The sequence below is a fragment of the Tamandua tetradactyla genome, chromosome 1 (genome assembly GCF_023851605.1).
Source record: "Tamandua tetradactyla isolate mTamTet1 chromosome 1, mTamTet1.pri, whole genome shotgun sequence".
Lineage (NCBI taxonomy): Eukaryota > Metazoa > Chordata > Mammalia > Pilosa > Myrmecophagidae > Tamandua > Tamandua tetradactyla.
The window spans coordinates 146886907-146901562 of NC_135327.1; the positions used below are offsets into that span (position 1 = coordinate 146886907).

Consider the following 14656-nt stretch of genomic DNA (forward strand, 5'->3'; position numbering starts at 1 on the left):
AAGCAGTTCAAACTTATATAAACTAGAGGAATTCTTTAATGTTCAGTGGTAAGAATTTCTGTTCATAGATAACTATTTCATATGCATGCACTTTTCTTATAAATGACTGTATGTAGGCGTTTTCTTCTACCAATAAGAATTGTAACATCTTACTGAAGTTAGTAGGTTCTGGGTTCCTTGGATATCTTCATCTGCTTGTTTAATTGCTTTCTCTGCTGCAATCTGGGCCTTTTCAGCTTCTTCCAGAGCTTCCTTTACCATGTCAGCAGTGACTTTAACATCTGTTGCACTTTTGCTGAGTGAAAGAATGAGACAATATATTATGTGAAAGCAAAAAAAGTTCTTCCTCTCAGTGTAAAGAGCATGTCTTTTAAAGAACACTTCCTGAAATGACCCCGAGAGAATCACACAGGTCACTCTTAAAAATTTCATTGGTTAAAGAAATATACTTAACTATTCATGCTAGCTATTCAAAATAACCCCCTAAATGTCAAAACATCCTCAGATACCTGGCTCTTTTAGCTTCTTCTAATAACATCTCAGCTCTGGCAACGTCAGCAGCACTTTGCTGTAGAATAACTTCTACTTGAGAAAGACTTTCAACTCGTTCACGAATGTCTTCTGTCAAGTTCTGTAACTGCTGTGGGGTGCTAGGCATTTCCATTTTCAATACTTCATTAGCAACTGCTTCAATGCTGTCCAAATCCGCACCATCCTCTGTGAAAGGCAAACATAACCCCATAAAGAGATGAAAATCATAGATGGGTTCACTCATTCAGCTGCTTGCTGGTCATCAACTATGTAAACAGCACTGTGGGGTTACACCAGAGATGTGCACTTTCTGATTAAAATTTATAATATATCAGGTGGGGAGATGAGACCTACTCACACAAAAAAATAACTACAGACAATGAATACTACTCGGAGTTGTTGTCAAGTTGGGGACTGAGGGAAGACTTCATAGATGATGAGGGAACTGGTCAAGTTTTGAGTGATAAGAAGGATTTGAAAGAAAGGATGTATTTGGATGGAGAGAGTGTGCAGGTAGAGCATGAGAGACTGTGGAAAACCATAGAGGTCAAGGTATAAAAGCTGGGGTTTGATCTTAAAAGGCAGTGAAAATTTTTCAGATTGGAAGACTAGCTAAGGAACTATTGCAAATGTAGATACGAAGAAGTGATATTCCTTATAAATTATCTAGAGTCAGGAAATTACAGAAAGGGAGAAAATCCAGTCACAGGGACAGGAGAACCAGGATGGTGTATTGTCAAAGAAGCTGTAGTTATCAAAATAAATGACAGAGTTTGAGCTTCAAATACATCAGATCCACATTCATTTTTTTATTTCACTTTTTTTTGTATGCTATATGGCGGGGGGTCACATTTCATTCTTTTTCCATGTGAGTATCCCCTTATTGCAGCACTGTTTGCCAAATTTTTGTTTGTTTGGGAAGTGCATGGGCCAGGAATCAAACCTCGTTCCTCACTGAACTACCCTTGCACCCCCCACATTCATTTTTAAGTTTTTATTTTTAAACTATCAAATTAAAAAATGGACCCCAAGGAGTTTAATCACAGGAAAACATGTTATTGAGTGACAGCTCCCACAGGATATTCCATAAAATTTCCGTAGCAAATACTGTTGGCGTCTTACTCATTAGCCATTCCCTCTTTTCCTTGCTAACAAAATCCTTATTTTGTTCAGGCATCTTCTTCTATAATAAGGTAAAGTTTCATCTCAGAGTTAAATCCTGATTAGTTTGCCAGTTATAGTAATGTCATTTTCAGTGACATTTATGTGTAGGCCTGTGACGTTTCTGGCCAAAGAGATTTATGGGGATAACTGAAGGGTTCTGCGCAAGATTTCCTCCTTTTTAAAAAGGCACAAAGGAATTGGTGCTCTCTTCTTGCATTAGATACTCTTCTGTTTTTATGGAAAGTCTGGAAATTTGGCAGCAACCATGAGGAACTACCGTGAGAAGAAAGATAATGTGCCTAAGATGGCAGAGCAAAAAAAAGATGAGAAGTATGTGAATCTCTGAGCCATGGAGAGGTCCTCCTGTTGGACTTCCTGATTAGGTTAACTTCAATTGAGCATTTTTTGTAATCTGCAGTCATAATCATCCTTACTGATAATACTCAAATTGACCAGTAAAATCTCATCTGGACCATGAATTCCAGAGATTTTCTTTTTTGTACAGGACACTTAAGGTACAGAGCTGTTTAACCACAGTATAATATCCTATAAATAATAGGATTACTAAGCTTTAGGGGCAACAACAAAAACTAATCCTTTGAGCTAAGGTTCTAACGACATTATATATAATCTCCCCAACATAAATTCCAAATTCAATTCTCACAGTAAATGTTTGACTTCCTGATTTGCTACTTGGGCATCTGATCAGTTGTGTCTGTATCTGCATAACACTGGAGAAGGTTATTTGCATATGCATACATAAGTTTAAGAAATGATCCATTTTTTAATGTGGAAGTTTTACAGCTTATCTGGATGTTCTACTTTATTCCCTTCCAGAAATGATTTTCTCTAAAATGTAGACTCATTATAGCCTCTCACTCAGAATCTATGTTAGCATTACTATATTCCAAGATAGGAATAGATATCTAAAAGTAAATGAAAAATTTCCTTACGGGTCAAAAAATTTCTGATTTGCTTGATTAAGTTTCTCAGATCCTCATTGCTCTTGTCCACTTTTTCTTTGGTAGCATTTGTTTTCAACAGAACATCTTGAGCATTTTGTTTTGCCTCATCTGCCTTCAGTTTTGCTTCAGAGACCTACATAGGAGGAACAAATAACCCATGGAATAATTTCACCCTTTCCAAAGCAGACCAGAATATTAGAAAAGGTCCAGAAAATCATATTGAAAAACCAAGCATTTGGATTCATGGCTTTGGAAGCAAATTTCTCCTACTCAAAAGTATTATGTTCCTAAACAGACTGAAAGTATTTGGTACACAGATTCCTATATAAATTGGATTAGCATATAATTTTTTTTAACTTCTCCAAAACATTTGGTTGTCTATCAAATGCTAGTATAAAAACTTCAGTGTGTGTCACTTAAGAAATAAATGCTTTTTTAAATGCTTAGTACAGAATTTTGGTAGATACAGCTAGATGTATTCATAACACTGGATCCATGATAATTAATGCATGGTTATCCCATACTATCAGTCTAAGATTTAAGCTTATGGTGAAGCACGTGTATTATTACACTGAGAGTGAGGAAAAAAGCAAATTCTTAATCTATTAATTAAATCTCACCATCTCTTTTCCTAACCTCACAAAAATATGAACTTCAATACCAGAGTGTGAAATTCTCTTTTCATTTTCGTCAGCATTTAGAATTGCTTTCTCCTTTTCAGATCCTCTCGTCTACAGCTTAAAGCAAACAAACAGCAGGTCGTCCACTGACTTACCGTCTTGGAGAGATGTTCCACCTCAGCCAGGGCACTCAGGACATCTCGATCAAAATCCATGGCTTTCTGCCAGGCACTGTGTGCAACAGTGACCAGACCACCACAGCCAGGCCCCCCACACTTCTTCTGTCCTTCATCAGTTCTGCAGTTTGGGCCGCCACATTCAGTCTCAGAGCAGGAGGCCCCTGGAGGCGTTCCACAGGTCTGTAACAAGCCAAGGGTCAGGCACAAGGGTTCAGCTTATGAGTCTGCTGCAGTACAACAGCTGTGCAGGGCTTGGGTGGCCCCAGAGAGCATGCAGGTGGTCCTCATCGAGGCTGCTTGAAAAGTGTTCAGGATGGAGAAACAAGCATAGAGTTTAGGAATAAGCTAACCTGGTTACCAAGGAAACAATGAAAGTTTACAACTCTTCAACACCTCCTTCCTGCCCTAATGAATTAAAGTGTCATATGGGCTCTGCTTATATTATCTGCTGTATCAAATTGAATTCTGCCAATGTGGGAGCCAAAGAATGCCTCCATTTTCTTTTAAACAAGTTCAATTTAAAAAATAGGTACTGAGAACCTTCTTTGGACCCGGCATATTAGCTGCTCTGATAAATATGGTGACCTAAAAGGCTCACTATCTACTCTTCAAAAATTCTCATCCGGTCAGGAAGATAGAAAATGGCCAAGAACAAGTCAGATGCAGTAAGTATACAGGAAAACAGACTAATGAGGTGGGAGTAGTTGGGGAAGGATTTGCAGGCTGGTAGAATTTAAGCAGGGAAAGTAGGAGAACATTCCAGTGTGAAAGAAAGAGAGAAAACAGTATAAGCAAAGGTGGATGTTACTCTTCCAAAAACCCCATTTCTTCTACTCTCATCCTTTTTTATCTTCCAGAAACTTCATAAAGATCACAGCACCTTCTTGGTATACAAGCACAAATTCAGAAATGACAAGTGATCTATATGCTCAAGGACTGAACTGGAATAAAATTACACTTTGCTATCCTTTTATGGAAAATGCCCGTACTGAAAAGAGGCAGAGGGTTTACTGTAATGAAAATCAGTTAAGAGAATATCCCCAAATAAGGAAAATACCGTTTTTAAGAAGAAGTAGTCTTTGAATAGATATCAACTTTAATAATTTTAAGATCTGTATAAGCCCATTATATCTCAATAACTACAATAATGATCTTTCATATATTGTAATTTAACAGTACATAAAAAGCTTCAGAAAATAAAGCTCTTCCCTTGTGCTACAGGAGAACATGAGCCCTAAGAAAAGTGTAAGGCCTAAGGGATACTTACTAAAACAAACTGACAGCACACTCGATCTGTTTTATTTCAACAGACCCTTGGAAAAAAACAGCATGTTCCAGCTAAATATAAACAAAGATAAAAAGGGACAAAAATCTATCTCTACACAAAGAAATGGTGATACGGAACCTGTAAGGGGAGTTCTCATATGATAATAAATAACTAAAACATATAAGAGAACTGAAGAAGCTGGCTGTTATTCCTTGGTGGAAAAGGAAGCCTGGAAAGAGCACCCTTCACATGGCAGAGGTACTCCTGCCTCCGTGCCACCCACTCCATTACAGGATGCCTTCTGTTAAAAGCTGAAGTCTCCTAGTATGCTTAAATTGCCTCTCATCTTACTTTGCCAAGATTTTGTTTGATTACTGATCTTTAGTAGAACTTGTGAAGAAAGATTTGATACTGAAAGGAAAGAAGATTCCAACAATTTTGTCTGTTGTTAGGTACAACTTGAACATCGCTCTGGACCTCTGACTTCCTTTCTATTAAATGCTGACAAGAGACCTTATTCCCATTTCTACCAGATGGTGTCAAGTTTCATGAGATTATGAATATAAAAACTCACAGGCATCAATAACTCTGGTCACAAAACAGTACAGTTTTCTTTATCTCAAAAAAAAGAGTGGGGGGTTCGATTCCGGGTGCTTGCCCACGCAAATGAAAAAAAAAAAAAAAAAGAGTGGGAGAGGCGGAGAGACAGAGAAGTATTAAGTTTGAACTCTTCAAAGAATCTTATGCACCTTCCCTCATCTTTTGTGTTCTCTCAGTTCCAGAACACAGAGGAATAGTAACCTACAAAAAAATTACCATCCAAATTCTCTGATACTCTTCGGAAAAAAACAAAAAGAAAGCAGGAGGAAGAAATAAGCTCAGTTTGGCTTTTTTTGGCCATCTGCCGAATTTTCATTAATCTCACTACTTAATTTCATTTGGCTTCAGGGTTACTTTTTAAAAGCTTCTGGGAAATGAATCCACTTTCTAGGCTGGTCTCAGGATTAATGTTCACCAGGTAAAGTTACTAGAACAAAGGAACATTTTAGCTGACACCCATAAAAATCCTTTGCTCCCTTCAGTTTTTTTTTAAGGGAGTTCCTCCTCAGAATAATTCTCAGAATTCCTACACTGAGCTGAATTTTGCATTTTGAATCAGAACAAAGTAAAAAAAAAAAAAAAAAATGTCCAGGGTATAAAAAGGATCGAGGACTTCCTGGAAGATGGCGGCTTAGTAAGACGCGCGGATCTTAGTTTCTTCTCCAGGACACCTACTAGGGGAGTAGAAACGATACAGAAAGCGCCCAAAGCCACAACAGAGATAAAAAAGACAGCGTACCCCATCCTGGAGCGGCTGGCTGGCTGAGAGCAGCAGCTCGGGTGAGATCGCCAAGGCGCGCGGGCCTTACCGGGCGGGGTGGCAAGCGGCCGGAGTTACTCCCTTCCCCCTTCCCGGGCCGGCTGGGAGAATTGGAGAGGCGGTCCCCTGAAACAAAGACGGCTGGCGCCCACACCACGCGCAGCCCCCGGACCAACTGAGAGAATTGGATCGGAAACCCCCAGGCCGCGGAGAACGGTGACGGGTGGGGGAGGCCCCTTCCAAACCCGTGACTCCCGGGGAACGTGCACTCTCTCGGGCGGGCCGCTGCCGCTGGCGCCCTCCCGCCACGCTTGTTGCCCAGGGCCGACTAGGAAATTCGGACGGGCTCTTTCCCTGGCTGCGGCGACCAGCAACCCTCCCTGCGTTCGGACCCCGGGCCGGCTCAAGCCGTTTCGGCTAGCGAACCCCCAGGACGGCGAGAGTTTTCCAAAGTTTAAGGTCCCACAGCACCTTTTACTGGTGGGACCCGCAGACAAACGGGTGCCACGAGCGCCACCTACTGGGCAGGATAAGAAAAACAGAACCCAGAGATTTCACAGAAAAATATTACAACCTTGCTGGGTCCAACACCAAGAGAAATCTGAATAAATGCCCAGACGCCAGCAGCAGAAGATAACTGTCCACGCTCAAAAGATTGAGAATATGGCTCAGTCAAAGGAACAAACCAATAGCTCAAATGAGACACAAGAGCTGAGACAACTAATGCTGAATATACGAACAGAAATGGAAAACCTCTTCAAAAATGAAATCGATAAATTGAGGGAGGACATGAAGAGGACATGGGCTGAACATAAAGAAGAAATAAAAAGGATCGAGTTTAAATAAAAAGCCACCGTTAATACAACAGTATGGGGAAGTAGATAATTCTTTGGCAATACCTCAGAGAAACAGCTAGAAGAGAAGGAAGGTTGGGAACACAGATGCTGTGTTTTTAACCTGTCTTGGTCAGGGATACCACATCTTTAGTTATTAATTATCCTAAGAAAACTCCCCTTACAGGCCTCATATCACTAATTCCTTGCGTAGAGACAGTTCAGACACCTGAGCCTGTGAGTAATACTCCTGCTGATTCATTTGCAAAGCAACCAATAGGAGACAAATCAGGATGTTTTTCCTATTAGAGCACCACAGCAGTGAGACCAGCCCCTCAAACCTTACCATTTCAGCTGCAGCTGAAAGGTCTAGACTTTGTAGTTTGCCTGCCAGTTCATCAAGAAGGCGAGACTGTTCCTCTTGTTTTTCCCTGAACTGGGACTCCTGCTCTAACATCAAGTCTTCTACTCTGTCTCGAGTGAGAGCTGACTGTTCCACAGTGCTGTTGGGATCAGTGGTGGAGGCATTCACCCTCTCCTCTGCCTCCAGAGACATCTGGAAATACTTGGTAATGCTATCCAAGGCACCTATGACATGAAATCAAATTGTCCACAGTTAATCCCTTTGTACCTGATCTCCTCCCCAAGCAATATCCCTTTTTGGTGCTTTTGGCCCTAAATTTACTGTATGATTTTGTTTCAAAATCCGAGAAAGAAAATTTTGATAAAGTAGTATAATTTTCTTCTCATGATGAATGAATATATTTTGCTCCCTTTATCATTGAGTTTGGGTCTGAAGGATGCCAAACATCTACATGAGAAATGGAAACTTAAGTCAATCATGCAGCTGTTTCTACACACAGCCAGACACCTAGTTCTTTCTAAATAGGTGGTGTCTGGCAGCCTGTAGATAACTTATCCAGATGTTTTTCCTGTTTCTTAGTCATTTAACTATTTAGAGCCACCCAACTATCTGGTATTATGTACATAAAACATGACATGTGACCTACTTTGGCTTTAGGGATCCAGGCTCACCCCCCACTAGAAAAAAAAAGGGGGGGATTGTACACAAAACAGGGAGACTGTGAACTGACATATTTCTGTTTTCTTTTTTCATGGGGAGGGTTAGAGAGGTTGGGGGGATAGGGCCAAATTTGGTCTATGATATCAGTAAATGAAAGATTTAAGAAAGTTATTTCCTGACTAAGCAACATTCTTGAATGTAAAAAGATTTTCATAAGTATTGACTTAATTCCTAAACTATTCAAGGGGGCCCCCTTCCAAGAAAAACCCAGAGGGCTAAACCACTAACTAGAAATATGAAAAAGTGAAAACTTTACTATGTACTTAGAGGCTCTGTGACCCAGTTCCCACATTTGTAAAATGGGAAGTTCAATCCTCATTTGTTCCAGAGACTCTGAGAAAAAGTTAAAAAATTCTAAAGCATTTAATCTTTTCCTGAAAGTACTGTATTAAAAGATTAGACATATTGTTTCATCAATTATAACAAAAACACCATACTAATGCAAAATGTTAATGGGGAAACTGCATGTGGGAAAGTGGTAGGTATATGAGAACTCTGTACTTTCTGCATGATTTTTCTGTAAACATACAGCTGCTCTAATAAAAATTTTTTTTGAAATGCTTATATGATAAAATCCATTGTCCAGGCTTGAATATTTGCACAAAAATGCTTACCCCGAATATCTGAATTTTTGATAAATTCCAGTTGTTCAGCAAGTTCTTTCACTGTTTTGTCTAGGTTTTCTGCTTCTGTCTGCAGAGAATCCAGTCCTTCAGTTGTGCTATTGCTCTGTGAAGCTGTATCAGATAGTTTCACTTCTATTTCAGCCATCTTTCCTGTAACATCTTTGGTTAGCTTCCTGTGAAGGGAAGGGTTAAGTTTACCTATGTAAAATAAACCAAATAGGAATTTTTAACTTTCATTTTTACATTTTTCTACCAATACTGTATTCATCACTTTCTGTAACTTCAAACCAATTCAGTAATTTGTAACAATTCATCTCTTTTTAAATTCTGGTTTTATTCTCTATCATAAAAGATTGTATTCAATCTAACAGTTTTCTTTCTTCAAAGACATTGAGGAAAACACAGAAGTACGACTCAGCTATGTTGTGTGAAGACATGCCACTTGATGGATTCCAAATCTCTGCTGAAATATGTATATCAGGACACAGTGTGGAATTCCAGCTCCATATATGAATAGCTTCAAGTCAACATAATCGCATAAACTCAGAAGACATAAACAACTCCAGTGCCTCCCTCCCACCTGCCAAAAATTTTCTTCTCTGAGTCTCAGGGATCTCCTTCAAGATGGAACATGTAGATACGAAGCCCTATAGACTACCACAAAGATGTCAGGGTACTGTCAAAAATCAGCTTTTAATATATTCCCCTTCACCTAAAATTTCATCAAAGGAGCCTCATTCTTTCAAACAACTATTTTATTTTCCATAGGGGGAAAAAACTTATTTTCCATATTTCATATCTACTGAGAATGAAATATGAAAGATGTTTAGTTTGTACAGTATTTCATTTTGGAATCTAAATCCAACTTAATGAACAAAATGGTTCTGTATTTTCATATCTCCAAAGCTGTATTTTAGGCACTTATTTATAAGTGTATAGCTAGTGTATGTATACACACAACATATCTACTTATTTGTATACAGTATAGATATAATCACAAAGAAAGTAATATTTGTGAAGACCTAGCTCTATGTATTTATTGGTTCACCTGATAAATATAATTGTTTTCTCAGTATAAAAAAAAAAGCCCCAAAAAACTGGGAAAGTCTGAAGATGCTAAAAGATTAGAGGCCTTTAGAAAAATGATATTTAAGGCTGAGCTATTACCATGACTCAATTCAAAGAAAAAGCATGGATCATTTGCTTTGGTAGATTGTTACTTTAAAAAAAAAAAACAACCCATTTTTTTTTCCCCTGTGGATATTATAAGCGTAATTTCTTTTTGCTTTGTTCTTCTGTTAATTCACAGAAGGCTTTCATTATTTTTCAGCTCTCATGAAAATGTTACAATAAAAAAAATCAAATTTAATGTATAGTTTTTAGTTTTTATAAAAGTCGCTTTGCACCCTAAAACACTCATCCTTGGGTTTTATGTTGAAGAAACTAGTTTTCTTGAGATGATTACCATCTATCTAGTTAAATGAATAGCGAGGATAGAAATAGAGCTGTTTCAGAAATGTAATCTCTCTTCTGGCAGCCTCTCAAAGGTCACCAGATGTTTTTGTTCTAGAGGTAGATAGAACCAGGCCAAGAATCGTTTCCTTAAGGGACTTGCACAGACTACGGCCTTCCAAAACTTGTGATTGCTGTGTATTAAAAGGCCTATTTATTAAAAGACCTTAGTCTTTTTAGTGAGGCAAAATTCATTAAATGCATTATCAGTTCACGTCAGAAATTTTCTAACACCCTGGTCAACAATGTGGCCTAGGGCACAAAGCCTGGGGCTTGAAATCAAGAGATCAGGTTGCCTTAAATCTAGTTACCTGTGGAAGGGCCTCCTACTACAAGTCACTTAAGGTTAGCTGTTCCCTTCCTACTTTTCACATAGTTTTGAGATGAAAAATCCACCTGGCTTCTGAGAAATGTTGAGTTGTTTCCCATCACACAAAAAATATTATTGTAATTCTGTCATAATGTAAAATCCTTCTCAAGGTACAGAATTTAGCTATGAAATGGTCCCACTGCACATGTTTATATAGTAACTTCGCAATAAAAATAAAATAGCATTTAGGGAAACATCTTTCATTTCATACCATTTTCTGTTTGGTCTTTCAGCTCTAAGATCTTATTGTGCTGTTTTGGGGTCCTCTTTTTAGAAAGGTAGTTGGAATGTTTGAGGACAGCAGAGATGAGTAGAGGAGAAAGGATAGACAAATCCTCAAGGAGTTAAGCACCACTCAATTCTCTCTGCTTTCATTGGCAAAACAAGCATTATCCAATCAGAGAGGCGACTACCCAGAAAAGAATTAGGAAGAGGATTTTCCATTGTAGAGAATGTTTCATTTGACGACTAAAGCACTGGTCTAGTTGACCAATGGCTGAGCAGCTGGAATGATCAGAAATAAGTTTTATTGGTGGTAAGACAATTTCCCCAATACTACCAATACTTATATCAAAAATTTATATTTGTAATGTTCTTTACAGCTACATTTCACACACCAATCCTTTAGATACTCTGTAAAGGTTTATTTCATTATCCTTTCTCTCATCTCCCCTCTACAGGAGAGAAAATGGAGGCTTAGGAATTAAGCAAGTTATCCAAGTTCACAAGCCTAGCGCAAACAGCAGAGCTAAGACTTGATGATGGTTCTTTTATCTCTAAATCCAGTGTTTTTGCATTCTACTGTCCAGCAGACCTTTACAAAGAGGAGCAGTGAGTATAACATACATACATTTTGTACTGTAGTCTCCAGAATTGTATCTTCAATGATGTGCAAGTACATGTTCACTCACCCAAATACCCAAAGTAAAGACTGTCAGAAAATAAATGGCCCAGAATTTGTTTTCACTCACAGGGCTAACCAAGCCTTGTGATGGAAGGAAACCTAGTTGGTATCATAACAGGAAACCTTTGCTATTTATTTGTATGGTTAAAATTTAAAAAAATAAATAAATAACTAAGGAACACTTACTCTGCTTCCTCAAAGAGATTCCCAATGTTTTTCAGTGGCTCTGTTGCTGGGCTCTGGGCCAGGATGTCCTTTATCTCATTGATTTTCTTCTCCACTGAGTCCACAGTCTCCCGGTAAGGGCCAATCACTCCACTGATCTTCAAGGCCTTGGCTTTCTCCAGAAATTTGTGGGTCCTGTTGGTCAACTCGGCAATGATCGTGTCCCAAAGAGCAAAGCACTGGTGGCAGGGCATGCAATCAGGGAAGACTCCTGAGTACCCACGAGTACACTTGTCACAGCGTGGACCCTCGACACCCTCAACGCAGACACACTGGCCCGTGGACTGGTCACATTGCGGCGTCTCAATGCCCCTGGGGTCACAGTCACAGGCTAGAAGGGAAATGGCAATGTTTGCTGACCTCTAGATCACAAACCTTGGTGACAAGATCAGTGTTTAGAATCCTAAGACACTGTTTCAATGTGAAGATGTCAATGACATTTACCAAAGGCTCCTTCCTACACTATAAGCATTCCTTCAACTCTTGCTAACCAATTCTTAACAGTCTGATAGTAACAGTATGCAACAACAGCTAACAGTCATTGATGCTTACCATGTGCTGGGCACTGTATAATGTTTTACCTACATCATCTCATTTAACCTTCACAGTTGCCCTGTGCAATAGGTGTTAGAATAAATATTATACAGATGTGAAACTGAAGTTTGGAGAAATTATGTGACCTTCAAGGAAATGGCAGAACCAGGATTATAATTCAGTACTTTGCAACTCTAGAGCCTGTGGTCTTTGCCTTTCTTCTTCCTTGGCGTCCCTTATTGGCTTTCCTCTTACTTTGACACAGATCACACCGGTATAGATAACTTAGGTATAAATCCCAAGGACACCAACAGGCAGCTCCTAAGATAACTGACCCTACCTGATTCACAAAACAGAAGAATAAATGCTTGGTGAGATGCAATAACTTGATAAAAAAAAAAAAAAAAAAAACTAAACCAGAAAAAGTCGTAGGAATTCTAAATATCTAGTTTACTGGCTGAGCCAGTTTGAATCTATTGCGTACCCCAGAAAAGCCATGTCCTTTAATCCTCATTCTATATTGCTGAGTGGTATCTTTTGTATTGTTTCCATGGAGATATGACCCACCCAATTGTAGGTGGTAGCTTTTGATTAGATGGTTTCCATGGAGATGTGTCTCCACCTATTCAAGCTGGGGTTGCTTGCTGGAGCCCTTTAAGAGGGAACTGTTTTGGAAAAAGCTTTAGAACCACCAGAGCCAACAAAGCCCACATGGCCAGAGACCATTGGAGATGAAGAAAATGCCCCCAGGGAAGCTACTGAAGATTCCTAGAGAGAAAGCTACCTGGCATTGCCATGTGCCTTTCCAGCTGAGAGAAAAATCCAAAACATCATTGGCCTTCTTGAACTAAGGTATCTTTCCCTGGATGCCTTAGTCTAGACATTTTTACAGGCTCACCTTAATTTGGACATTTTCACAGTCTTAGAACTATAAACTTGCAACCTAATCAATTCCCCTTTTAAAAAGCCATTCCATTTCGGGTATATCACATTCTGGCAGTTTACAGACTAAAACACTGGTTTTTAACTAATTATAATCCAATTTGTAGGTACCTGCTTTTGTGATAATCCCCACTTTACAAAACCATAGGCTTGGAATCTTATGAAGAGTCAAGCGGCAGAGTGTAATATCAGTATTCTTAGCTAATGGCTATGGCTGACATTACTTACTATGGTGCCTGTATCATTGAACTCAGCTCAGATTCTCAAATATCAGGTGATCAAGCCATTTTTATATCAACACTTGACATGTCATGCTATTTGTATAATGTTTGAATAACAAAAGGCCTGTATGTAACCTTATCTCTAGTCTTAAGAGATATGGTTAACCACTTATGGTTAAAGGTAGGGGTAAATAAGTAAGAACTCAAAACATCCTATCTTATTTGCCTAACTAAACTGTGGACTCCAAAGGCAGGGGACACATCTTAAACTATTTTTCAATTCTCAGCATCCAGTACAGGGTTAACTCGCAATTTGAGGTCAACAGTCTTTGCCGAATGAGGTAACCCAAAGCTCATTTCTGGCATAGGCAAGCAAGGAACTGTTACTTAAAAGGAAAGACTCCTCCTAAGCATGCAATGTCAATTGTGGCAAAGCACAAGAAACTCATGTTATCTTTATAAAATGGCGGTCAACTGTTGCAATTGCCTCTGAAAGATACTCTAAAGAAACATCTTGAACCAGTCTCACTAATGGTCCTAAGAGCTGCTCACCATTCCTCTTTTCTCTAAACCCACAGAGATGTTTTCAGCCTATATCATTCATGTAACTTTTACCAGATTCTGCATCATATTGTTTATCTTTTCAGTGCCTTTGTTCACCAACTCCTGTAAACCCCACATTTGAGGGGTACAGCACTGTGACTAAAAGCACAAGCTCTGGACTCAGGCTGCTTGGTTTTGAATTCTAGCTTCTCACAGCCCAGCTACATGCCCCTGAGCAGTTAGGAAACTGACTTTTGGTTTCTGCCTTGGTAAGAAGGAGTAATGATTTTATCTAATGGGATTGCTTTGAGGATGAAATCAGTTATAAAGTGCTTAGAAAATGTCTAGCCCATAGTAAGCACCTAATAAATGGAAGCTGCGTGGTTTCAAGTAAATTTTTCTATAAACCTAAAACTGTCCCATAAATTAAAATCTATTTTAAAAAGAGAGAGAACCCTAAGAGATATGTAAGTGGTGAATACTGTACTCATTTCATGGATGAAATGGAAAGCCCAGAGGCAAACACTAGCAAGTCACTGCCAGAATGGGCACCATTAGTCTATGCAGCTATTTATCAGACATTAACTTTTCTGCTTTCTTTATATTCCTCCCTCTCTACCTCCAGACCTTCTCTGCCCATTGAATAAACTTTACCCTCAATGATACCAACCTACTCTCGAAACCATGACTCCCTAGTTAGACTGTTTCCTGAGGGCCGTTCTCATAGCCTTGCCCCTAAATCATGTCCTTATCATCTTCTAGCCAGAACAGCGATT

At 39.1% G+C, this 14656-nt stretch overlaps 1 protein-coding gene across 3 annotated transcripts in view; it reads right to left on the minus strand.

Moving 5' to 3' along the window:
* LAMB1 (laminin subunit beta 1) overlaps positions 1–14656 on the minus strand; it is a 94426-nt gene that overhangs the window by 21226 nt on the left and 58544 nt on the right. For all 3 annotated transcript variants that reach the window (XM_077165639.1, XM_077165800.1, XM_077165715.1), the window contains 7 exons: positions 11602–11971; positions 8618–8802; positions 7266–7507; positions 3436–3639; positions 2649–2793; positions 510–717; positions 154–295 (listed from right to left, as the gene is read on the minus strand). In XM_077165639.1, coding sequence (XP_077021754.1) covers positions 154–295; positions 510–717; positions 2649–2793; positions 3436–3639; positions 7266–7507; positions 8618–8802; positions 11602–11971 — 1496 coding nt within the window. The remainder of the gene's footprint in view (positions 1–153; positions 296–509; positions 718–2648; positions 2794–3435; positions 3640–7265; positions 7508–8617; positions 8803–11601; positions 11972–14656) is intronic.